Raw genomic sequence first — 27,251 nt, forward strand, 5'->3', positions numbered from 1 at the left:
TTTGGATGGTTTAGCATGACCGACGGCATCCTCAACCCTCTTTGGCGGTGGTGGTAATTTGAGACGCGCTGAATTTATGTTTATGTGCGTGTCTGTTGGCCATCCGTCTTTCTTTGTCGACCGTAGAATGCATTATATATTGTCGGCAGAAAGCGCTCGCGCATTTTTTCGCATCCGAGAGCACTCGCCAAAGGCGATATAAACTTTGTCATTGTGCCTAGACGGATTCGATAGGGACTTTGCGGTGGACCAAAGTTTACCTATACGGGCAAGGGGGTTACAGCCGCTTAGGTGCTCCTCCCATTGCGCCCGCTTGTGTTCATCCACAAGCAATCTGATGCGTTGGTTTATATCCCTTATTTGGGGGTCACCGGGATCGAGCTGTCTTGTAAGATCACGTCCTCTCACTAAATTTGCGGCCTCTACCGGAAAGTGAGGCCGAATTTCGGGAATTCTACCGGCGTGAATGAAGCCAGCCGAGGCGGATTCAATGACCTTGCGGAAAGCACGCTCTCCTTGGCGAGCATCAGTCGGGATTGGGACGGCAGCAAAGCGGTTATCTGTAAAGGATTTGCATTCGTCCCACTTTCCTTTTTTGAAGTTTATGAAAGTGCGTTTTTCTGTGACGATGAAGTCGGCGGTACACTCGAGCGAAATAAGTATAGGCAGGTGGTCAGATGCCAATGTTACCATCGGCTGCCAGTTGACGCAGTGAGTCCTGCGCTCACGATTGATATATCCTGACGAATTGACTCTTTTGCCTTCTCATCCTCACAGTGTCTGCAGAAGGAGCTTGTTGATAAGCACCACCGTCAGAGCATCGTTGCAATAGCGCAATGAACTGTGATGCCACACTGTCCCTGCAGATTGGTTTAGCTTTAGAAGACAGCTAGTTCCTTTCTTATCCAAACGTGATCTGGACCTTTCGATCTCGCACCCATCCCGGTTGGTCATTGGACAGCAAGTCTGTCACACTAAGAAAGGCTCAACACCTCCGCACGATATCTGACTTTAGCATCGACCTCCATCTGGAGGACACTGAGTGAGTCAAGATATCGGTACGATTGATTTAGCTGCAAATGCTTTGACTCAACCAGCTTGTCAGTGGCGCGCCTTACAGATGTTTTCCGATCGTGAACGCGTTTAGTTTCCAACGAAAATCCAGGTCAAATTTAGATGTCAGCGGAATTTTGAAGTCTTATCAACACACCATATCCTTTGGGCTACGTACATTTGAGCCAAGGGATCTGTGTGAATATTTCCAGAAATGATGTGACCTAAGCAAGACCCGGTTAGATTTCTGTAGTGCATGTGGGCGGAAGTATGTAGTCCGCGTCTGGATACAGCTTCAATACACCTTTGTATAAAATTTCAACAGACCTGATCCTTATTGCATTGAACATCGGGATGCGCTGATTTTAGCAATCCCGTCCATCACAATCTTTCCAGCTGTGCATTGGCCTTTCTATAGCACTCAATGTCAACTGAGGCTCTCTTAGCCCTGAACCCACACTAATCTTTCATCACTGCTTTTGCCTAGCATAATCCTAAGCTATTTAAGCCTTTCTGAGTGTATGAGCGACATTTCTTTCAGTAAATGTTATGAGCTCTAAGGTCTAGAATACATTTGCCATTTTCCGGGCCGAAGTATTTCTAGTAATTGCCATAATATTGCAGTGCTTTCTTCTGTAACTCCTTATTAATTAGCTTTTCGAATACATTTTTACTAAAAAATTCCTTTTTCCCACAGGTCAAGGACGTGTCAATCAACTTGGCGGCGTTTTCATTAACGGACGTCCACTGCCGAATCATATTCGTTTAAAAATCGTAGAAATGGCAGCCAATGGCATAAGACCTTGTGTGATCTCAAGACAGTTACGCGTTTCGCACGGTTGTGTCTCGAAAATATTGAATCGTTACCAAGAAACTGGTTCTATACGGCCGGGTGTTATAGGCGGCTCCAAACCGAAAGTCACATCACCGGAAATTGAAGCGCGCATCGAGGAATTGCGTAAAGCAAATCCAGGTATATTCAGTTGGGAGATACGTGAGAAACTGATCAAGGTAAGTAAACTGAAATAATGTTCTTTGAGCTAGCTGGTTTGGCTACCTCACTAGGGTAGGCACCTTGTCGTTGGTGTGAGGGCTTAGCCGAACTCCATAGCGCCCGACTATGAGGCGGAGCTGTTTAGTACTGACATCTACACCGTTTCGCCTCATAGGAGGGTCGCGTGATGTCGGTGACCAAGAACTGCCAACCCCCTAATCCAGGGTGTTATGCTGACGGTGCCAATTGGACGAATTTCAGCCTGTGGATAAATTTGGCTGTATTCGAACGGAGCCTTCCCGATACCGGGTCACCTCGAGAAGTATTGATGGCCTTACCACGGTAAGGGGCGCTGCTGTGGCGGATGGTTCTTTCCCCGTATATAATACTGGACCGCTGAGCCAGCCTTGTCAGGCAGGTGGTCGTACGACCAAGATGAACGACTCATTACCTGATTGTAATAAGGACGATGATAAGAGGAGGACTGAGTCGCAAGCCAAAGACGACATATACGCATTAAGCAATGCGTCGGACTCGGGGAGCGAGAGTAGTACTGAATCAATGAATTCCGTGTTGGAGAAGCACACAAATGAAAACGGAGTAGAAGAGTGGAGAAGGGTATGGAGCAGAAGAAACAAAAGAGCTCTCTCGAAGTACTGGGCAACACTAAGAATTGTTCAACGCCTGGGAGCAGTGGTCGACCCAACAGAAGTGGAGATCGAGCGCTTGGAATGGGCCGATGAGGCGGTAGAAGTAGGTCGAAGGCAGTTCAAAAGGTTTGCTGCGAGAAACCCTCGGTTCTGTAACCGGTACGAGGAGAAAGAAGTGTCGAATGGCAGAATGAAGAGGCAACGTTCGGCGGAAGGCGACAAGCCTGCTTTCAAGAGGCAGAAAAGACCCCGTCCTAGAGCCGCGAGGCAGGGCAGTCGCTTAGACAAGACAAGTAGGCCGAAAGCTATAGGACAGATGGGCCCCAATAGCGAGGTAGCAACTGCCTCGAAAGCTGCGAGTCAGAGGGACGTTCCAACTACGGTACCAAAAGTTAAGGTATGGATACCATGCGTGATGAAGTCGGAGGATACAATGCGACTTCTGCAGAATCAGAATCCGAACATATCGACACAGGATTGGAAGGTACTTGTATCTTGGCCTACCGAGGAAGGTCAGTTCTACATCTTCCAAATAAACAAGCAGACGGGGGATTTTTTGTATACGCGGCTTGGCAAGATGTCCTTTGGCACTGGCAAAATTTACTTGCGACTCAGGAAAAGAAGTCCCGAGGATAAAAATCCTAACACGCTAGAGGTAGGCGAAGTCGAAAAGGACCTCAAAAGCCTAAGGGGAAAAAAACAGGTGGAGGTCCCCGACGTCACCACGAAGATGTTAGAAGAGGACCAACCGGCAAATGGTGCAGTGACTGGTACAGAGGAACACCCGGCACAACAGTTACGAGGGGATCAAGGGGGCCCCGAATACTCTAAACCAAAAGGGCAAGGGGAGGACGACGACTTCACGACGAAGGTGCTGGAGGGGGACAAACAGCCCAATGGTGCTGAGAATCCTACAGATAAACCTCCAACACAGTAAAGTGGCGTCGAGCGAACTCCTCCTAACCCTTGAGGAGGGTTCGTTTGAAATGGTGCTGATCCAGGAGCCATGGCTCTCATCGGGAGGAAAAGTTTCTGGACTTAGCGCGGGCGGGTTTGGCGTTTACTACGCGAAAACGGAAGGACGGGTGCGAGCTGTAGTAATGGTAAGGAAACAGATGCATTCATACATGCTGCCTAATTACACTACTGAGGACCTCGTAGTGGTCGCCGTTGAGAAAAAGAATAAGCAGGCATTTATCCTGGCGTCCTGCTACATGGCCCATTCTGCGGAGGTTCCACCGATGGAGTGTACAGGAGGAAGGGCGCAAAGGGCGGTTGGTCATAGGCGTAGATGCAAATGCGCAATACAATGCGTGGGGAGGAGCAGATAGGAACGAGAGAGGCGAATCCCTATTTTGTTACATCCTGCAAACCAATTTGCAGATAGCCAACAGGGGAAATGTCCATAAATACATTGGTCCAACAATGTTCTGTGATATATCAAGGTATGATTGGATGGTTCTTGATAGACCATCCTTCTCCGACCATACGTATATCAGCTTCAGCATCCACCTAAAGAGGGTAGAGAAGGGAGGAACCTTTAGAAACCCTAGGTCAACGCACTGGACGAAATTCCAGAAACAGGTAGAAACAAAACTGGGACAATCCAAAGAGGATGCCGTTCGTCCGCTTTTTAATTCCCATCTAATCCCATATGCCCTGGGACCCAATATAGATGTATTTTTCTCCCTATCCCGATTCTCTACAGAGACTGCTTACACTCTAACCTGCATTTAGATGCTGTGCTATGCGAGATTATTGCCTTAATTGCTGCTTGATTGTCAATATAAAAGTTAACACATTTGTAGCTTGGGTTATTTTCTTCCAGTGTTTCTGCTTTGGTTATGGCTACTATTTCTAACCGCTAACCGTCCATCTCTATTGTGGCCTTAAGATCTCCCTCGAAGCGCAGATAGGGAATCAAGTAGTCTGTTCGTCTTGTGATTGATGACGCTATACTAATATGGCCATATGGTCCGCGCTCAAGCTGCCCCGAGACACCGAGCCTAGTTGCAGTTGTTAATGCTATGTTCTTTGCTACCAGGTCTACAGGTGGGATGTGCAGAATGGCATATAGTGCGGCCGTCGGGGCTGTTTTCAGGGCTCCCGTAATGCAAAGCATCGAAAGTCTGCATACCCCCTCTAATTTTTTGAGGTATGTTGTTTTTTGTGTGGCTTTCCACAAAACAAGAACTCCATTGTATAGAATAGGGCTTACAATTGCTGTAAAAACCCAATGAGAAAGATAGGGCGTTAAGCCCCACGTACACCCCAGCATTCTTTTACATGCATATAGTGCCGTTGAGGCCTTCTTGACCCTCTCCACAAGTTCCTCATGGAAGGAGGGGCTTGCATGGCCAAGCAGGTTCAAAGTGGTCATATCAAATCGTTCCCCAGTTGTTTGAGCTATTAACTTAATGGTTCATTTTCCGGAACGTACCGGATGAATATTTTGCTGTCAACATCGATAAATACCCCAAAACTTTCGAAGTAACATTATCGTTACAAGAAGAAGAAAAAGAGGAAGAAGAGGCATCACTCTGTAACATTTCCGACGATGATATCCCTGTCAAGTTTGACAAAACAGAAGGTGAAGGCATTACTGACCTTTGTCGCGAAAGTTTTACCGGCAATTTCTATTGCATCCCTCGGTCCTCATTCAAAGTTTCCATAAAGTTTTTCAAATCGAGGGCTAAATCATCATCACCATTAATTGGCGTTTAGCCCCTAAGTTTCATAACAAGTCCAGACAGCTATCACTGACCCCAGCGGGTTAGAGGGCTTGGAATATACGCGCGACAGGTATGCCTGTCGCAAGAGGCAACTAAAATGCCAAATTGATTAAAATTGCTATGTAGCGCAACGCTTTGAAGGTGTTACCAGCTACTCCAACCCAATTGTCAACCTCACCTACCCGGGGCGAATTCTAGTTCTTTAGCAGCGGAGGTTCTGGCAACCCTAAATTCCTCATGGATTTAGGAGGTGGGAAGGCATTATGGCATAGATGGTTCAATGTGGTCATACTAAATCGCTCCCGAGATGGTCGGCTAAGCACTTAAATAGTGCTTGTTACAGGAACGTACCGGATCTACATCCGGCAAAGGACCATCAATATGACTTATTTTATTTTGTTGATTTTCCGAAAGGTTAGATAAATGATGTATATTGGAACGATTTTCCGTCATCCCTTGTCAAATTTGACTTCGTGACAAACCAGTATCGGCGTTGTGTTATCATCAGTGTCGATTTTCGTTCTCGAGAACGTTCTCGTTCCAATATAGACCATCAATATCGATAACACTCCCCACAGCCTTCGCTACAACAACTACAAAAACAGCCGTCACTGCTTCGCTATAACTGACGCCAATCAATAGCACCAAGGGAGGTCAAGTCTTCCTCCACCTTCCTTTCCCTATTCAATGCAGGTCTCTCCCTTCCTCTGCGTCGATGCAGCGGTGTCGACTGAAATACTTGCTTGACCGCAAAACCTCCGTCCATTCGCATATCATATCTTGCCAGCGTAGCCTCTGGGCTTTTCATAACAGCAATATCTTTATATCTGCCTAAAGCTCATACAGATTATCATTATGCCTCCTTCGACACTCGCCGTCGGCAACTCGGACAAGACCATACATCTTCCGGAGAATTTTTCTCTCGAACACTGCCCATGATTCCGTGTAAGCTATCTGGAAAGGTATGAGAGTGGTTTGTAGAGCGTGATTTTTGCTCGTCGGGAGCGGACTTTACTTTTCAATTGCCTACACAGGCCAAATTAACACTTGTTGGCAAGTTTTATTCTCCCTTTCATTTTTAAGTTGAGATTGTTTTCGCTGTTAATGCTAGTTTCCAGATAGACGGAGTACTTCAAAGTCTCGCCTTCTTGACGCATATGAATCCGAGAATGTGCCGTTTCTTGCATGGATGACAGCAAGCACTTGGACTTGCCACTTCATATATAATAAAATAATTAAAAAAAAAAATTGAGTCAAACGGTTTTACTTACATGAAGTAATAATAATATTAAAAGCTAGAAATAATTAGGTAGGTCCTAGGTACTAGTCATCACACTCCTCATCAATCTAGGGCGTTGATCAGACAATTAAATAAAAGCGTTGGGCGCGTGAAATTTCTAAAAATGTGACTGATTAAGGTTCAGTTAGTTTTACTTATGACTATCAGTAGAAATATGACGCGTCCAACGCTTTTATTTAATTGTCTGATCAACGCCCTAGATTGATGAGGAGTGTGATGACTAGTACCTAGGACCTACCTAATTATTTCTAGCTTTTAATATTATTATTATTTCATGTAAGTATTGTTTTCAATAAAGCCGTTTAACTTAAAATTTTTTATACTCAGTTGAGCAGAGCTCACAGAGTATATTAACTTTGATTGGATAACGGTTGGTTGTACAGGTATAAAGGCATCGAGATAGATATAGACTTCCATATATCAAAATCATCAGTAGCGAAAAAAAATTTGATTGAGCCATGTCCGTCCGTCCGTCCGTCCGTTAACACGATAACTTGAGTAAATTTTGAGGTATCTTGATGATATTTTGTATGTAGGTTCCTGAGCACTCATCTCAGATCGCTGTTTAAAATGAACGATATCGGACCATAACCATGCCCACTTTTTCGATATCGAAAATTTCGAAAAATCGAAAAAGTGCGATAATTCATTACCAAAGACGGATGAAGCGATGAAACTTGGTAGGTGAGTTGAACTTATGACGCAGAATAGAAAATGAGTAAAATTTTGGACAATGGGCGTGGCACCGCCCACTTTTAAAATAAGGTAATTTAAAAATTTTGCAAGCTGTAATTTGGCAGTCGTTGAAGATATCATGATGCAATTTGGCAGGAGCGTTACTCTTATTACTATATGTATGCTTGTTAAAAATTAGCAAAATCGGAGAACGACCACGCCCACTTTAAAAAAAAATTTTTTTTTTAAGTCAAATTTTAACAAAAAATGCAATACCTTTACAGTATATAAGTAAATTATGTTAACATTCAACTCCAGTAATGATATGGCGTAACCAAATACAAAAATAACAGAAAATTTCAAAATGGGCGTGGCTGCCCCCCTTTTTCATTTAATTCGTCTAAAATACTTTTAATGCCATAAGTCGAACAAAAATTTACCAATCCTTGTGAAATTTGGTAGGGGCATAGACTCTTTGACGATAACTGTTTTCTGTGAAAAGGTTGAAGCCACGCCCAGTTTTTATACACAGTTGTCCGCCTGTCCTTCCGCTTGGCCGTTAACATGATAACTTGAGCAAAAATCTATATATCTTTACTAAACTCAGTTCACGTGCTTATCTGAACTCACTTTATATTGGTGTAAAAAATGGCCGAAATCGGACTATGACCACGCCCACTTTTTCGATATCGAAAATTACGAAAAAAAAAAAAAATGCCATAATTCTATACCAAATATGAAAAAATTTATGAAACATGGTAATTGGATTGGTTTATTGACGCGAAATATAACTTTAGAAACAACCTTTGTAAAATGGGTGTGACACCTACCATATTAAGTAGAAGAAAATGAAAAAGTTCTGCAGGGCGAAATAAAAAATCCTTGAAATCTTGGCAGGAATACTGTTCGTGGTATTACATAAATAAATAAATTAGCGGTACCCGACGGATGATGTTCTGGGTCACCCTGGTCCACATTTTGGTCGATATCTCGAAAACGCCTTCATATATACAACTAAGGGCCACTCCCTTTTAAAACCCTCATTAATACCTTTAATTTGATACCCATATCGTACAAACATATTCTAGAGTCACCCCTGGTCCACCTTTATTGCTATATCTCGAAAAGGCGACCACCTATAGAACTAAGGCCCACTCCCTTTTAAAAGGACTCACTAACACCTTTCATTTGATACCCATATTGTACAAACAAATTCTAGAGTCAACCCTGATCCACCTTTATGGCGATATCCCTAAATGGCGACCACCTATAGAACTATGGCGCACTCCCTCATAAAATACTCTTTAATGTCTTTCATTTGATACACATGTCATACAAACACATTCCAATGTTACCTTCGGATCATTTTCCAACATGTTTATTTTCCCTTATGTTTTCACCATAGCTCTGAACTGAGTATATACTGTTCGTTTACACCCGAACTTAACCTTCCTTACTTGTTTTTAATTATTTTATTTTCAAGTTTTTAGTCTTTATTTAATTGCTCATTATTTCTCATTCTATTTAGTTCATTTTGTGACTCATTATTTAAAGGACTTTCCTGACAATTTCTTACAATCTAAGTCCTCAATACATAATGCTTCCAAAGATTTTACTCGACTCTGCACTACGTATGCTTGTCCCTGTTCCAACTCCAAAATATTTTCATGTCATTTCTACCGGACTGTATGTAATATTTTTTCCAAATATGAGCCAAATCGGACATCATAGGTCGCTTTCTATTCAAGTATGTATTATGTTTTCCAAATTATGTCGACCAAATCGGACCACAAATACGATTTTTCTGAATATCTGTATCTCTGCGCCACCTAGCGGGGATTTTGTTTTACGTCGCTTTCTAATCTTGTATGTATTATGTGTTCCAAATATGAGCCAAATCGTACTACAAATACGATTTTTGTGATAATGTCGATCCTTGCGCCACCTATGGACGGTTTTTCATATGTCGCTTTCTACTCCTGTATGTATTATGTGTTCCAAATATGAGCCAAATCGGACCACAAGCACGATTTTTGTGAATATCTCAATCCTTGCGCCACCTAGCGGTGATTTTTTCATAGGTCGCTTTCTATTCTTGTATGTATTACGTGTTCCAAATGTGAGCCAAATCGGACCACAAACACGATTTTTGTAAATATCTCAATCCTTGCCCTACCTAGCGGCGATTTTTTCATAGGTCGCTTTCTAATCTTGTATGTATTATGTGTTTCAAATATGAGCCAAATCGGACCACAAATACGATTTTTGAGATTATCTCGATCCTTGCGCCAATTTTTTTCATAGGTCGCTTTCTATTCTTCTATTTATAATGGGTTCCAAATATGAGCCAAATCTGACAACAAATAAGATTTTTGTGAATATCTCGATCCTTGCGCCACCTAGCGGCGATTTTTTCATAGGTCGCTTCCTATTAATGTATGTATTATGTGTTCCAAATATGAGCCAAATCGGACCACAAATAAGATTTTTGTGAATATCTCCATCCTTGCGCCACTTATGGGCGATTTTTTCATATCTCGCTTTCTATTCATGTATGTATTATGTGTTCCAAATATGAGCCAAATCGGACCACAAATACGATTTTTGTGAATATCTCGATCCTTGCGCTAGCTAGCGGCGATTTTTTCATAGGTCGCTTTCTAATCTTGAATGTATTATGTGTTTCAAATATGAGCCAAATCGGACCACAAATACGATTTTTGTGATTATCTCGATCCTTGCGCCACCTAGCGGCAAATTTTTTCATAGGTCGCTTTCTATTCTTCTATTTATTATGTGTTCGAAATATGAGCCAAATCGGACTACAAATACGATTTTTGTGATAATGTCGATCCCTGCGCCACTTATGGGCGATTTTTTCATATCTCGCTTTCTATTCATGTATGTATTATGTGTTCCAAATATGAGCCAAATCGGACCACAAATACGATTTTTGTGATTATCTCGATCCTTGTGCCACCTAGCAGCGATTTTTTTTCCATAGGTCGCTTTCTATTCTTCTATTTATAATGGGTTCCAAATATGAGCCAAATCTGACAACAAATAAGATTTTTGTGAATATCTCGATCCTTGCGCCACCTAGCGGCGATTTTTTCATAGGTCGCTTCCTATTAATGTATGTATTATGTGTTCCAAATATGAGCCAAATCGCACCACAAATAAGATTTTTGTGAATATCTCCATCCTTGCGCCACTTATGGGCGATTTTTTCATATCTCGCTTTCTATTCATGTATGTATTATGTGTTCCAAATATGAGCCAAATCGGACCACAAATACGATTTTTGTGAATATCTCGATCCTTGCGCCACCTAGCAGCGATTTTTTTTCATAGGTCGCTTTCTATTCTTCTATTTATTATGTGTTCCAAATATGAGCCAAATCTGACAACAAATAAGATTTTTGTGAATATCTCGATCCTTGCGCCACCTAGCGGCGATTTTTTTCATAGGTCGCTTCCTATTCATGTATGTATTATGTGTTCCAAATATGAGCCAAATCGGACCACAAATAAGATTTTTGTGAATATCTCGATCCTTGCGCCAGCTAGCGGCGATTTTTTCATAGGTCGCTTTCTAATCTTGAATGTATTATGTGTTTCAAATATGAGCCAAATCGGACCACAAATACGATTTTTGTGATTATCTCGATCCTTGCGCCACCTAGCGGCAATTTTTTTCATAGGTCGCTTTCTATTCTTCTATTTATTATGTGTTCGAAATATGAGCCAAATCGGACTACAAATACGATTTTTGTGATAATGTCGATCCTTGCGCCACTTATGGGCGATTTTTTCATATCTCGCTTTCTATTCATGTATGTATTATGTGTTCCAAATATGAGCCAAATCGGACTACAAATACGATTTTTGTGATAATGTCGATCCTTGCGCCACCTAGGGGAGATTTTTTTCTTATTATTGCATTGTCATCGCGTTCTGAACTATATTCCAAGTTTCAAGCTTGTAGCTTATCGGGAAGTTACTTAAATTTCAATTACAAAATTCGTGCTAGCCAGCCAACCAGCCTGTCAAGTCAACCTAAATAAAACCGTTTAAAAAGTTCGGGTGTAACCGTACATTAATTTCCTCTTACAATAAAACTAGATAAGTGAAATATCATTGATTCAAAACTATTTTTTGCTAAGTTATAGCTTATTATTCTAGTCTACGACACCGTTAAACTTGTTTTAAGTTGCCTTGGTCTTTAACCGATCCCGTTCCTTTTTACTAGAAATATTTCCTGCTATAGGGAAAATTTGTGTACCCAATTTTATTACGATGCGTTAATTTTTCTTCGAGTTATGGCTCCCGAAACATAGAAAATTCCTTATTTATAAAAGGAGCGGTGCCACGCCCATTTTTTTAAATTTGATATTTCTCTAATTCCTATTTGGTGTTATATATCCCCCTGGGAAATGAAATACCACTGATATAAAGCTCTTTGTTGCAAAGATATAGCTTATTAGATTCGTCCGCGACCCTTTTGGGCGTGGTCCTTAACCGCTTTCATTAATATTTCTTTAAATCATTCCTCATAGATGAAAATATCTTAATATTTACTCAAGTTATCGTGTTAACGGACGGACGGACGTACGGACGCGCATGGCTCAATCAAAGTTTTTTTTGATACTGATGATTTTGATATATGGAAGTCTATATCTATCTCGATTCCTTTATACCTGTACAACCAACCGTTACCAATCAAAGTTAATATACTCTGTGTGCAAAGCACGCTGAATATAAAAAAACTCTCAGAAATTTTGGTTATAGAACTTCCTGTGTTTTGTTTTTATAGAACTGGAAAAACTATTTGTCCAGGCTACCCATTCAGTATACGGCCCAGCAGTTGCCTACGCTGCCTTATGCATATTACGCCCCTGCATGCACGCACACTCCAACGAATGAATAACGAGCGCTAGCAAATATTGGGGGAGGCATATAAATTGATATACTCCCATGTAAAGGGTATTTGCCCTTAAGGTGTCCACAGTGATGTAAGTTTGTTTAAAAAGTTGCGGAAAAAAGTAGACCGGAAATGTTGGCCAGAACATAGCAAACAGTTCGCGTACAAGTTTGTGTGCATACATAAATATTGACCTGAGCTGTTTGCACCTTGCCACCACTGTTGCCAGACTCGCTGAGCGCTATTGACGTCGTAGGACGCTTTTAGGCGTATAAATAATCGATTTCTTAACGCTTTGAATGACTTGAGGCTACTTAGTATATATATATATATATATATATATAATGTGTGGAATATATACATATATTTATGTAAGCGCCTTTATGCGGTACGTGCGTCTCATGCTGCTGATCTCTTTTTGCGTTTTGTCATTTTGGTTTTTTGTTATTGTATTTTTTTGTTTTTTGTTTGATCCTCCAATTCTTTATCGGCTTGCGGCTGCTTCTTCTTTGACCCTCTCTTAACACCAATGTAGAACATTTTTGTCAATGAGTTTCGTTTCGTTCCATTTGAATGCATTTCTTTGCATTACGTTTCATTGTTGCACCTTCCACACGCTGCAAGTCGGCAAGGTGGTAAGGCAAGCGAAGTTGCCGCAAAATGTTCAAAAAAAAAAAGCAGCTAACGTTTGTTGTGTCACTGGCAACGTGCCAACAAACAAAGGCAGCGGGTGGCCCATCAATGAATGCTTGAAGGCGGTTATCTTCAAGGACACCCTTATGCATGTTGGCTCTTATACCATAGCGTAGTGTATGTAATTACGCATGTATGCGCGTGTGGAAGTGCCATTGCAAATTCTCTATGCCACGTGACTTTTTGGAATTTCGGAAGTCAATGCGTATTTTTGAATGGAATTTGGTATTTGCACATCAAAGTTGTTATTTTATGTGGTTTTTAGCCACTGCTGTTCTTTTGTTTGGCGTTTATGTTCATATCTGTCGCGCTTTTGTTCAATGGCTGTGTTATTTTTGCATGTCCTTGTTGTCATACGTTTATTGTCGTTTTACTTTATTTATATCGCATTCATACTTCTTTCTATAACCCCACCACATACCGTTTCTTTGTATTTCTTTGCAAATTAACTCTGTATTCGTCCTTCATTCAGGCTTCTGTTTCTATAACGGAAATAAAGCGTTTTCTTATTTAGATTTTATTGCTTCCGGCTCACCTGCGCGGTGCTTCTTTAATGGCGGCATGCCAAATTGTTGCCTTTATCTTCTTATTTTTTAATGTTTTTCCAAATCACAGTTTTACATCCTGAAAGATTTGTCTCAAACCGCGCACGAGTCATGTGGTGAATGTCAAAATGTTACCCTCTGTATGAAAGGTTTGAATATACTAGAAAAAACCGTTCCGTTTAATCCTTTACAATAACTTAACGGAAAAATGTGTAAATTTACCATATGTTGTTTCAAACAAAATTTACACGACTTTGATTCCACTAGAAGGCACATTAGGGTTTCCTAGCTCTAGGGTTTCCTACCCCTAGCCCACCCCAAAATTATAGCGCTTTTGACTTGAGATATTGATTCAATACTAGTGGACCCGGCAGACGTTGTTCTGACCTTACTATGGTATCTCTACATAACTTTTAAGAAGTTTTTACCTCTTACATTCCCTTTCCCTCTCTCCGCATTTTAGATATTTATCTTCTTATTCACTCCTCTCTCTTCCTTTCTCTTTTCCTGCGTCTGCTTCTCCTTCACCTTCCGTTCTCTCCTGCTCCCTCCCTCGCTCCATCTATCCCTATCTCCCTTTCGTCGTCTAACCCTATCTCTTTCCTAGTTCCAGTCCCAGTCACAGTCCCGTCCCAGTCGCAGTCGCAGTCGCAGTCCCAGTCCCAGTCCCAGTCCCAGTCCCAGTCCCAGTCCCAGTCCCAGTCCTAGTCCCAGTCTCAGTCCCAGTCCCAGTCCCAGTCCCAGTCCCAGTCCCAGTCCCAGTCCCAGTCCCAGTCCCAGTCCCAGTCCCAGTCCCAGTCCTAGTCCCAGTCCCAGTCCCGCCCCAATCTCAGTCCCAGTCCTAGACCCAGTCCCAGTCCCAGTCCCAGTTCCAGTCCCAGTCCTAGTCCCAGCCTCAGTCCCAGTCCCAGTCCCAGTCCCAGTCCCAGTCCCAGTCCCAGTCCCAGTCCCAGTCCCAGTCCCAGTCCCAGTCCCAGTCCCAGTTCCAGTCCCAGTCCTAGTCCCAGCCTCAATCCCAGTCCCAGTCCCAGTCCCAGTCTCAGTCCCCGTCCCAGTCCGATTCCCAGTCTCAGTCCCAGTCCCAGTCCCAGTCCCGCCCCAATCTCAGTCCCAGTCCTAGTCCCAGTCTCAGCCCCAGTCCCAGTCCCGACCCAATCCCAGTCCCAGCCCTAGTCCCAGTCTCAGTCCCAGTTCCAGTTCCGGTCCACAGTCCCAGTCCCAGTCCCAGTCCCAGTCCCAGTCCCAGTCCCAGTCCCAGTCCCCGCCCTAGTCCCAGTTGCAGTTCCGGTCCACAGTCCCAGCCTCAGTCGAAATCCTAGTCCCAGTCTCATTGCCTCATACGATTCTGAGTCACTCATCTTTGTTATACTACCACCTGACCGCCATGGTGGGGAAGAAAAACCCTCCGCCACAACCGTTCATGTGTAAGGTTACCGTTACTTCGGGAGGATGATTCGGTATCTGGAGGCCTGCATAGCTGAATAAACTAGCTAGCTGCAAATTCAAAACGTTTCAATATTGTTGTGCTTATTTAAGCGTTTTCTTTGTTTTCCATATTGCAGAAACAGATTCAGGGCGGGTCTATATTTTAGGCGATATGTCCGAAGTGGATTGATATATCCAAAAGAAAGACTCCGCATATAGTAAAAATCTCAAATCTCGGTGCCGTTTTGGATGATATTCCCGATATCAGTTGAAATTAGATTGATCTATATTTTAGTACCTACACATTTCCGAAACTGAGTAAAATATTGAAATGCTGGACCTAGCTGTCTTCTTATAGAAATATTTCCTATAGGGCTGTTCTTAATGGCGCCTTTCGTTTGATGTCGTTATAAAAATAGTTTATAGGTCCAAAATGCTTGCGATATCTTCGAAATCTGTTAAGATGCCCAAGGCAAAGATTGGTTTGACAACCATAATGGGGGAACTGATTAAGTGCCTTACTTGGTGTAATTTGGGTGTTATCTCCAAAACCGGTTGATAAATCGTAATTTTGAGTAATTAAGTTAGCTACATGTTATCGAAAAGCTATCGATATGTTAATGGAAAGTTATTTATTATTTATATAAATGTTACCATATATTTATGGAAAAATTATCGATATGGTATCAGAAAGTTATAAATTCGTTATCAAAAAACTATCGACTTGTTATCGGAGTGCTTTCATATTGTTATCGGTCTGTTATCGAAAAAATGGATTTGTTATCGATTTCTTATTGGAGTATTTCCAGTTTTTTGTTGGCATGCGTTATATATGTTTTTCGACGACTCATTGGTTTGCTATGAAACAGATATGTACCAATATAAGGAACCATTAACAAGCCGATAACAAACGATAACAGCGATAACTCGACTATTAGAATTCACTATCGATAATAAGTCGATAATAAACCAACAACTTGTAGATATCTGTTGTCGCAGAAAATAAGCCGCCATAGCTCTTTGCAAACACTTGGTAACCACATATTTGTTTCTGGTAAAGTTACCTCTGTTGTGGTTTAACTTCAACCACTGAGCGAGCTCTAGTTAACTAGAAACCTTAGTTTTTTAAACACTTCAGGTGAAAGAAATATTCACATTGAAACAGAGAGTTGACATTTTTTCGAATGTATATGTTTTCGATGTGACTTGTGCTATCCGTCACAAGTAAAATTGGTCTAAATGTCCCACCCGCCACTATGGAATACCCCATTTACAATTTGTGATATTTAAATCCTGCAGTTCTATATATGACAGTTTTTCATTTCATTAATGATATTTCTCCTTGAATTGCTCCTCTAACAGTCATTGCAAGAGTTAGGAAAGTATTTGCTTCACTTTTGTAAAACCACAATTAGTTACACTTTTTATGCGTCGATAACACGGTGACGATGCCAATGCATGCAGCCGCCATAGTCATACATTGCGTCAACCTATCACTCAACCATCGGCACAAGATCTACGATTGCAATCGTATACCTAACCCCCTTTAACACCGCTCACTTATGCATCCCTTAAAGCGTTCATGCATTCAGGCATCGATGCGTGCAGCAGCAGTAGAAGAAGTTGAAAAATCAACTGGAAGCAAATATTCAGCCAACCGTTGGACAGAGCAAATGTGCATCAATGCCTATATTTCTACTATCATTTGTATGTAGATTCTACGTTTGTATGTGTGCAGCTCTTCGAATACCATGTAACGTGTGTGATCATACCGATATTTTTGATCGTTTCAACGCATATCTACAGATGTGTGCATTTGATCGTCATGCTGATTTGTAGTAGTAGTTGTTGTTGCTGTTGTTTTTGGCGCATCTTCTTTTTCTTGTTGTATGAGCCAGTTGGGCGCGTTATGGCGGTACAAAAGCGCCTCCAGGTGCACTTCACGCTTAATTAGAATATGATGCCGCAATACCATCACACATTCATGCATTCCGTATAGATGCTAACACTTACATATATCTGTATGTATGTATGTGTTATCTAATGTTTATGTGGCTTCAAAGATCGTATGGCGGTTAGTTTCATCTTTATTGGTTTTTGTTGCTAGCGTTTTCTTTTTTTATCTGTTGACTTGGCACATGTTCTTTTTTATTATTTTTACTAAGTGAAGGATTTTATTTTTTTCATTTATTTGTTGATCTTTGTCGTTTTTAATTTATTTATTGATCTTTGGTTTTGCACATTTTTGTATGTTGGCCCATAAGGTGTTAAGGGCTTACAAACACTTTTGGCGCCCGTTTTGACATCTGTGATGACTTTGAGGAATCCACGTACGTAGGTTCTTAGTTAAGCCAGCCGCCCAATAAAGACCTCACATAGATCCTTCACAGTATTACCAAAATTTGTTTGACAACCAAATGTAGAACCACAATTAAGTAGCAGGTTGGTTGGAGAGACTGGGCTCAACTAGGGCTCTGGCTAAAATTTTGATTCACTTTCTCAGGGAACCAATTAATTAGACTGCTGTACCTTGCGGTTGTTTTACTCAAACCATTTGCTTAAATCAATATACCTACTGATGTTCCTACAATGTGCCCTTGAATTGGGAATCACAAAACTGCCAAAAGTTCGGGACCTGAGGTTAGGTTAAGTTAAAAGAGTGTGCATGAAAGCTTGCCTGACTTCCAGTCGAGGACATTTATGCCCATTGTTAATGACCTCACTGAATGCGGGGTGACAGCACATTCGTCCAATCAGATTACTTCTTAGTAACCCTCAACCAACCACTTGCTTTTCTGATGCACGGCAGTAGGAGCGAAAGATCTAGCTTCCCAGCCTCTGCTAGAGTGTCGAAAAACAGTGAGCACAGAAAACTGAGTCGCCCTCTTTGCAGTCCAGAGCAGCGACAGAGAAATAAAGGAATCCACTTCTCTTCCTTCTCATCCTGACAGCTTCTGCCGAGGGAGCTTGTGCGTCTGCGCCACTGGCAGAACAACGGTGCAATAACGCAATTAGCTGTGATGACACATTTAAGTCCTCACTGCAGGCTTGTTTAGCTTGAGAAGGAGGCTATTTCCTTTCCCGTCCAAACATGGTCATAAGGACTTTAAGAACTCGCAATGCGGTTGGTCCACAGCAAGTTCATCACCCTAATCTCAATTTGATCGATCTTCCTCAGGAGGTAACCCAGTAGTGCCCCTACTAAGCTATCTGCTTCGCTGATGTCCCTTTCAGACCTAATATTCGCTAGGTCTTGGCGCTTGCAGAGAAAATGGATTTCTTAGAACCTTCCTGTCAAAAGCTACTGCAACAGACGTTGAAGTGGATACACATTTCCTCTGCGTATGGGCTAAACGGCCACTGTACTCCAATTGGCTGTGATTTAAAATATTTCTTTTGTAGGCCAATACATTTAATTCTCGGTTCTATTCTGGTTGTAGTCAGGTGAAGTTTGTGTGGTGATTTCTAAGTGTTCCTAGAGTACTAATTCTCTTGAGATTGGTATGATTGACTACGTTTTTGACAGCCTCTATGATCTCTAACTTTGTACTAACCTTTGCTATTTCAATAGCTTTAACACTGCCATCAATACTCCCGTGATCAAGTATCCATGTGGGTGTTATGGCCCCATGTTTGCTGCATCGTGTAACACCCTCTTGCAATTATCGACGACCTAAGGGGACGTAAATGATGATTCTTACACCTGTTTAACTCACAGGCGTCTACATGACTCTACAACGAGAAATAACAAGATATTTAAATTCCTAGAAGCTCTTCTTGTAATATATTAGCTGAGTTTGTAAGACGGATGGTGTTTGTGAAGTAAAAAAAAAAAATTCTAGGGATTTAAGGCCAAGCTTCTCTTCCAATTTGCGTCGGACTTCTTTTAATCTTTCCTACAAATTGGCGGGACGGGGCCTACTTGTTTCACGCCGACTCCGAACGGCATCTGCAAGGCAGATTAGTTTTCACTGAGAGCTTTTCATGGCAGAAATACACTCCGAGTGCTTGCTAAACACTGCCAAGGGCCGACCCAGCTTAGTAAAATCTTCTTCTGTTGCTTTGCCCGGAGTGTGAACCCAGGATCTTCGGTGCGGTAGGCGGGGCACGCTACCATCACAACATGGTGGTCGAAGTTTACATATTCCGAAAAGACACTTGTACCAACACCATTGTCCATTGCTTGTAGACGAGGAAGACGAGGCCTTGATGCTACGAACGGAACGTACTCTTCCGTTTCTTCGTGCATCGCGCACGTTTTGCATATGCTGCCACTCACGAGACCTAGTTTTTAAGCATGTGACGCCAGAATCTGATGATATTAGACATTTTGGAGAACCGTGCTTCGATCCACGTATTTCCTTAAAATAAAAGTTAAAAAGGGGCGATAACCTCCGAAGATATATAGGCCGAGTTGCTCTTCCAATTTGCGTCGTGCTCCTTGCAATTTTTTCTGAAAATGGGAGGGAAGGGACCTTCATATTTTATGCCGACTCAGAGCGGCGTTTCTAAATTTGTGATGTTGCTTTGCCTGGCGCTTTAACCCAGGACTCTCGGTATGGTAGGCGGAGCCCGCTCCCACCACACCTCTGCGGCCGCAAGTTTGTACGACTGTAAGCATTTAACGCCTACTTATTTCTTCGAGTAGGCCTTGTGTCTTCCGTAACGTTGGAACCGTCGATATACACGTACATCGTGTAATCTGTTATTGTAGTTTCATGATCTCTTTCGAAGCTCAGGAACCTGCCATATAGCTACCATGCAGATGAAACCCGAATGTGTGAAATGAATTGTACGTACTTCTAGTATACTGATTTAAAGCATGCAACTGGGTATATAATGATAAATTACAACCGTAATGGACCTGCCTTCCTTGTTGTTATGCTCTTTTCTTATTTTATTTAAATACCTACATTTTTTTTTTTTGGCCACCAACATAACACTACAATTGATTGATTGCTTGCATTGATTGTGCAATGCATTTTTGATTAAAGAAATTTTAATGGAAAAAAGTAGCTACGACACAAACAAAAAACATTCCATACATAACAAAACAATTAGAAATCAATTTAAAAAGCTACACAACTGGACCACACCTGTGTGTTGTCCAAGACAAAAAGGCGACATGGCTGGCAGACAACATGCTGGAATAGCTCAGGCGCTCTTAGCTACCACGTGAAGCATTAAATGAATATGAACGCCTTCAATTACTCATAGAAGTTCTCAGAAATAATCGTATACTCACAATTCATACAACAAATGTCAGTCCAACTGTCAACTAATTAATTAAATTTCAATTGAATTTATTAACTCGAATTTGTGTTGAGCAAATGCCAACAACTACAAAAAAAAAACAAACAAAAAAAACAAGTAAGGAAGGTTAAGTTCGGGTGTAACCGAACATTATATACTCAGTTGAGAGCTATGGTGGAAACATAAGGGAAAATAACCATGTAGGAAAATGAACCGAGGGAAACCCTGGAAAGTGTTTGTATGGCATGGGTATCAAATGGAAGGCATTAAAGAGTCATTTATGAGGGAGTGGGCCTTAGTTTTATAGGTGGGCGCCGTTATGAAATATCGCCATAAAGGTGGACCAGTGGTGATTCTAGAATGTGTTTGTACGATATTGGTATCAAATTAAAGGTATTAATGAGAGTTTTAAAAGGGAGTGGTGGTAGTGGTATATGTGAAGGCGTTTTCCAGATATCGACCAAAATGTGGACCAGGGTGACCCAGAACATCATCTGTTGTATACCGCTAATTTATTTATATATGTAATACCACGATCAGTATTCCTGCCATTATTCCAAGGGCTTTCGATTTCGCCCTGCAGAACTTTTTCATTTTCTTCTACTTAATATGGTAGGTGTCACAACCATTTTACAAAGTTTTTTCTAAAGTAATATTTTGCGTCAATAAACCATTCCAATTACCATTTTTCATCCCTTTTTTCGTATTTGGTATAGAATTATGGCATTTTTTTTCATTTTTCGTAATTTTCGATATCGAAAAAGTGGGCGTGGTCATAGTCGGATTTCGTTCATTTTTCATACCAAGATAAAGTGAGTTCAAGTAAGCACGTGAACTAAGTTCATTAAAGATATGTCGATTTTTGCTCAAGTTATTGTGTTAACGGCCATGCGGAAGGACAGACGGACGACTGTGTATAAAAACTGGGCGTGGCTTCAACCGATTTCGCCCCTTTTCATAGAAAACAGTTAACGTCACAAAATCTATGCCCCTACCAAATTTCAAAAGGATTGGTAAATTTTTGTTCGACTTGTGGCATTAAAAGTATCATAGACAAATTAAATGAAAAAGGGCGGAGCCACGCCCATTTTCAAATTTTCTTTTATTTTTGTATTTTGTTACACCATATCATTACTGGAGTTGAATGTTGACATTATTTACTTATATACTGTAAAGATATAAAATTTTTTGTTAAAATTTAACTAAAAAATTTTTTTTTTAAAGTGGGCGTGGTCGTTCTCCGATTTTGCTAATTTTTATTAAGCATACATATAGTAATAGGAGTAACGTCCCTACCAAATTTCATCATGATATCTTCAACGACTGCCAAATTTCAGCTTGCAAAATTTTAAATTACCTTCTTTTAAAAGTAAGCGGTGCCACGCCCAATGTCCAAAATTTTACTAATTTTCTATTCTGCGTCAAAAGTTCAACTCACCTACCAAGTTTCATCGCTTTATCTGTCTTTGGTAATGAATTATTGCACTTTTTCGGTTTATCGAAATTTTCAATATCGAAAAAGTGGGCGTGGTTATAGTCCGATATCATTCATTTTAAATAGCGATCTGAGATGTGTGCTCAGGACCCCACATACCAAATTTCATCAAGATACCTCAAAATTTACTCAAGTTATCGTGTTAACGGACGGACGGACGGACGGACGGACATGGCTCAATCAAATTTTTTTTCGATCCTGATGATTTTGATATATGGATGTCTATATCTATCTCGATTCCTTTATACCTGTACAACCAACCGTTATCCAATCAAACTTAATATACTCTGTGAGCTCTGCTCAACTGAGTATAAAAACACAAGAAACTGCAGCCTTAGCTCCAACAGAAATAACAAATAGAACACAAACCTGAAAACCTACAAAAGCCTAAACATTTTACCTAAGCGCAACAACAAAAACCAACTACGAGGATGAAATGCAGACACTTCACGCCGCTAAAGTAAATGTTAGAAAAAGTGTCTAAAGCACAAACAAAGTACAAACGGAGCAAAAACATAAAAAACCGATTTGAAACCAGCTTGTCAGTAGCTACAAGATAAGCTGTCATATATTACAACAAAAAAAACTAAAAGTTTGTATACCATCAACAGCAACAACAAACACTAAGTATACAAACTTTATAGGAACATTAAAAAAAAAGATGGTAACAAAATGCGGTAACAACTACTGTATTTGCCACTGCTCATATGCCTGCCTGGCAGTAGCCGCAGTTAGAATGACAAAAACAATGTGATGTGAGTGAGAGTTTCAAAAGTTGGCTAAGTGTGGTTAGCATTATGGTATGTCACACTTCGCAGCACAGTGTTCTTTAAGTGTGAAATATGTACTTAAAATAATTTGTTTAGTCATTCTACAAATTTATCTAGCAAAATTAACAACCGTAGTCAGTTCGTGTGCATTCGTGAAGCGCGCTCCTTAAGTGGCCCTGCAAAAAATGCGATTAGTCTATGATGAGTCTGGATTGAGTCGCAGAGGAGTATGCGTCTAATGCCAGTTTTGATCTCTTTGTATACGTTGAATTGTTCCCTTTTGTTTAAGCATATAAAGAGACTAATGGTACCCATTTATACGCGAATGGGAACGATAGGCCCAAACCCCTTTGTACCCATATGGGAACGAATCAAGACTAATCTATTTTTCCATCAAAAAGTGTTAAGTTTTCATATGGTACAAGGTTATGTACATTAGACTGAATCGATTTATTAACCGATATTGCGCCATCGATTTTTCGATAGGATTTGGGCTCAGGAAAAAAAATTCCACTACGCATACCCAAAAAAATAATTTTCAAGCCTGCGAAAAAAAAATGGCGAAAAGGTCAATTTTTCGACCAAAACACTCCTGAAAACCTTTTTTCAAAAATCTGTTATCACCAACGTTTTTCGAAATATCGATTCGCTATATTCAATAAGGAACACGAAAAAAGCAGGGAAATTTTTATTTTCCTTGCTATGGAGATAACTTCAGAACAAATTATGCTAGTTAAGCTCCTGTTAATCGCGCTACTTGTGAGTTCAATGTACTAAGTAAAAAAGTCTCTCTCGATTTTTCGCTTCCAAAAGCCGATTTTTTGATAATTTTGAATTCCGCTTTTTAAGCTGTACATTTTAATTACAATTAAGCTGTATGTAATACTTTCTTAGATTTTATAGTCTATAAGGATTTTTGTCCAATGACTTATTAATAATAATAATAATATAATATTAAAATAAGTTGGGGTTTCCTTCCTGAATGAAAGCTGTTGATGAGTGCTTTAGTAAAGGGTAATTTTCATACCCCTGAGTGATTTGGGTCTCGAGATATATGCCAAAACGTGGACCCGTGAAGGCCTAGATAGTGTTTTTATATTATGTGTAGCAAAGTGAAGCTGCTGATGAGTGCCTAAGTACAGAGTAGTTTTCATACCTATTGGTGACTAGGGTCTCGAGATATAGGCCAAAACATGGACCCGGATACCCCTAGAATGTGTGTGTATTATGGATATCAAATGAAAGCTGTTGCTGAGAGCTTTAAAGTAATTTTCATTGTGATATTCGCTTTAGTCGCATCAACCTGGCAAAACTGATAAATATACCTACGAAGCCGAAATAAAGACATTGATTAATAACACCCACATACCTATTTACATACGTCCTATTCAATTTGCCTGAAATTTGGTATATAAATTTGCCTATATTAGTATTTACGATGCTTTTTTCTGTGAAGTAGACCAGAGACAGACTGGGACTGAGACTGAGACTGAGACTCGGAGTGGGACGGGGACTGAGACTCGGAATGGGAGTGGAACAAATACATACCACCCTCTGGGACTAGCAATAAGATATGAAGAAGAATGAGAAAAACTTGAGAGAAGATAAAAGAGAAAAGAGAGAAGGATACTGAGAAAGAGATAGAATGAGACGAAGATGCAGATAGATGAAGCGAAAAATATGGAGGGCGGAATGAATACAAAGATTAGGAAAAAGTGTAGAGGGGCGAGGGCAGAGTTAGACGGAAAAAGCTTATTAAAGTTTATGCAGACATTTAGGGCAGAACAACGTTTGCCAGGTCTGCTAGTAATAATAAAAAAATAAAAATAGATTGGGCTACAACTGCATACTCAAAAAATTTACAAAATTCTGAATAAAAATGTGCGAAAAAAAAAATAAAAAATTCGTAAAATTTAAATCGAACTTTCTAATTTTTTCAAAAATGTTTTTAAGATGACTTGCATAGTTTTAGTTATTAAATTCATTGAGGTAAATGATCGAAAATTAAAAATGGAGAGTCCCAATGAGCTCAACTTACGCCAAAGGACAAGCAGACATGACGAAATTGGCCAAATCACCGCGCTAAACGCCATCAACACACAAATAAATTGCGGACTGAACAAAGAACCCCACCATAAAACAGTATTCATAGCGCCAGACTTGTCACGAGCTGTTGATACAGTTAATCATAACACGATACTGCAAAAGACTTGAAAGAGCCTATCCTTCCTACTACTATAAAATGGTGGACTGCAAATTATCTGAGTAGACGGCAGGCATATGTGCAGTTCAGCGATGCAACATAAAAACCCGGACCAGATGACTTAGGGACGCCACAGGGTGGTGTCCTATCCAAACTTCTCTTAAATTTTTTATATATCAAACCTCCCTTCCCCACAAAGAGATGTTACCATTGTGTACTACGCCGATGACTGCATGATAATGACAACAGATCCTGGTACATCCATTGATGAGCTATCTCCCTGGTCTTCCTCAGCTGCCTTATTTATTTACAACATGGACAAAGCAAATGCCGATTATACTGGATATCCACGTCGATGGCATTATGCGACCGACTGCTCTACACCTAAAAATACTTGGTGTGATTTTCGATCAGGACCCATATTTTGACAACCATGCAGTCGCAATTGCAACTTAAGTTCAGAACTGTAACAAAATTCTCAAGTCCCTTGCGGGCAGCACTTTGGGCAAAGACAAAGAAATGCGCATAAGTAACCACTTATAAAGTAATCGACCGAACCGTTGTATGCTACGCATCTCCAGTATGTTCGCCGATCTTAAGAGAAACACACTGGAGGATATTGCAGGTCTGTCGAAACTCCGCGCTCATAACTGCCATGGGATGTCTCGTTATTTACCCAGAACACCATCTACACTGTAAGACCATCAACTGCCCGGTGAAAACCGTTCTCAGAGACAATTACCCTAAACAGTAGAAAGCAATTTCTCAGGGAAGACGCTCGTCACTCTGGCTCAACTTCGATCTGTAGTAGGTTAAACTCTTTCTTAGCCAGAATAAACCCCGACATACCCAATGTATGTCCTGCTTGTCACGTGTCTTTACATGACACTATTCATCTTTTCAATTTCAATATGGAGCCACCACCTCTAACAGCCCTATTTTTTTGGTCCAAGCTTATGAAACAGAAAACTTTCTCGAACTCTCGTTAAAGAATATTGATAACAATTTGTGAGTGAGCGCTCTTATTGGATGGGTCGAAGCACTGATACTACAACAACAACCAATAATAATAATAATAATACCCAACGGATTAATACCCTCCAAAGCCCGCCCGACTGGCGCGAGGTCATGCATCCGCATGAAGCACGGATTTGTTTTTGTTTTTGCCGAATTGGTGATAGGCGGAGGTTTGTTAAGCGTCGAGATCTAAAACTGCTCAGCTACAGAATAAAAATCATCAGCTGAGTACTATATATAACAGTTAGAAATTACATAACAGTTAGAAATTATACTTATACATTGTTAAATTACAGAACATTTTTAGCTTATTCGATTGTTTTTTTTTTTTTTTTTTTTTTTTTTTTTTTTTTTACGAGTTAAAATAGGGTAAGACAGTTTTCTTTATGGTAAAAAGTGAATCCGTTATATCGAATGAATTAGAATGAGTGTTGAAATCATGACACAAATACCGAAAAGGTTCATTCAATTCGAAGTTAGTTCTACACTGCCTCAAAAGAAGGGGTTTGTAATGTCTTGACACTCGTGATGGGACGTTAAAGTTTACTTCGTTTAAAAGAATTGGACTAGAAATCAATCCATTCAGGAGCTTAGTAATAAATATAACGCCTAGCATTTCTCTACGACTTGCAAGAGTTGGAAGATTGATAAGCTTCAACCGACTAGTATAAGACGAAAGATTATACGCAGAGTCCCACTGAATATTCCTTAAAGAGAAAAGTAGAAATTGCTTTTGTATTGATTCAAGTCTATCTGCATGAACTTGATATTGTGGATTCCAGACTATTGATCCGTAGTCTAGTATCGGTCTAGCTAAAGTGATGAAACGCGCTTTAGTTACATTATGATCACCAAATTCTTTAGACCACCGTTTCACGTATGAAAGAACACCTCTAGCCTTATTGACAGTAGCATTAATATGAAGGTTAAAACTAAGTTTAGCATCTATCGTGACTGCCAAGTCCACAAAATAGTTTACTGATGGAAGACAAAAATTATTAATTACGTAAGAGGCTGCTGGCAAAGATCTTCGAGAGAGGGACATGCATTTGCACTTATTAAGGTTCAGCGGGATTGAATTTATGGTGCACCAGGTAACTAGGTAGTTTAAATCCGGTTGAAGCAAGGGACGTTCTTCGATAGACGCATAAGACCTAAAAAGTTTTACATCATCAGCGTACATTAAGATTTTGGAATATTTTATATATCGTTAATAAAAAGCAAGAACAGAACTGGACCGAGGTGACTGCCTTGTGGGGTGCCAGAGGGAACATGGATAACATTTGCAAGAGTATTTTTAAAAATGACTTTTTGCGTTCGACCGCAGAGATACGATGAGATCCACTGCGTGAGACCAAGTTGGAAGCCAAGTTGATACAGCTGGTAGATAAGTAATGAGTGGGATACTTTGTCAAATGCTTTACTGAAATCAGTATAAATAACATCGGTGTGAAGATTTTTTCTAAATCCATTAGAAACATGAGTTTTGAATTCAAGTAGATTTGTAATGGTAGATTTATCT

General features: G+C 40.5%; 1 protein-coding gene across 1 annotated transcript in view; it reads left to right on the forward strand.

Annotated features, from left to right (window-relative positions):
* Positions 1 to 27,251, forward strand: part of gsb-n (gooseberry-neuro) — a 122,380-nt gene that overhangs the window by 4,195 nt on the left and 90,934 nt on the right. Inside the window, exon 2 of the mRNA XM_067777079.1 lies at positions 1,751 to 2,064. Coding sequence (XP_067633180.1) covers positions 1,751 to 2,064 — 314 coding nt within the window. The remainder of the gene's footprint in view (positions 1 to 1,750; positions 2,065 to 27,251) is intronic.

The sequence above is a fragment of the Eurosta solidaginis genome, chromosome 3 (assembly GCF_040869045.1).
Source record: "Eurosta solidaginis isolate ZX-2024a chromosome 3, ASM4086904v1, whole genome shotgun sequence".
In the NCBI taxonomy this organism is placed as follows: Eukaryota; Metazoa; Arthropoda; class Insecta; order Diptera; family Tephritidae; genus Eurosta; species Eurosta solidaginis.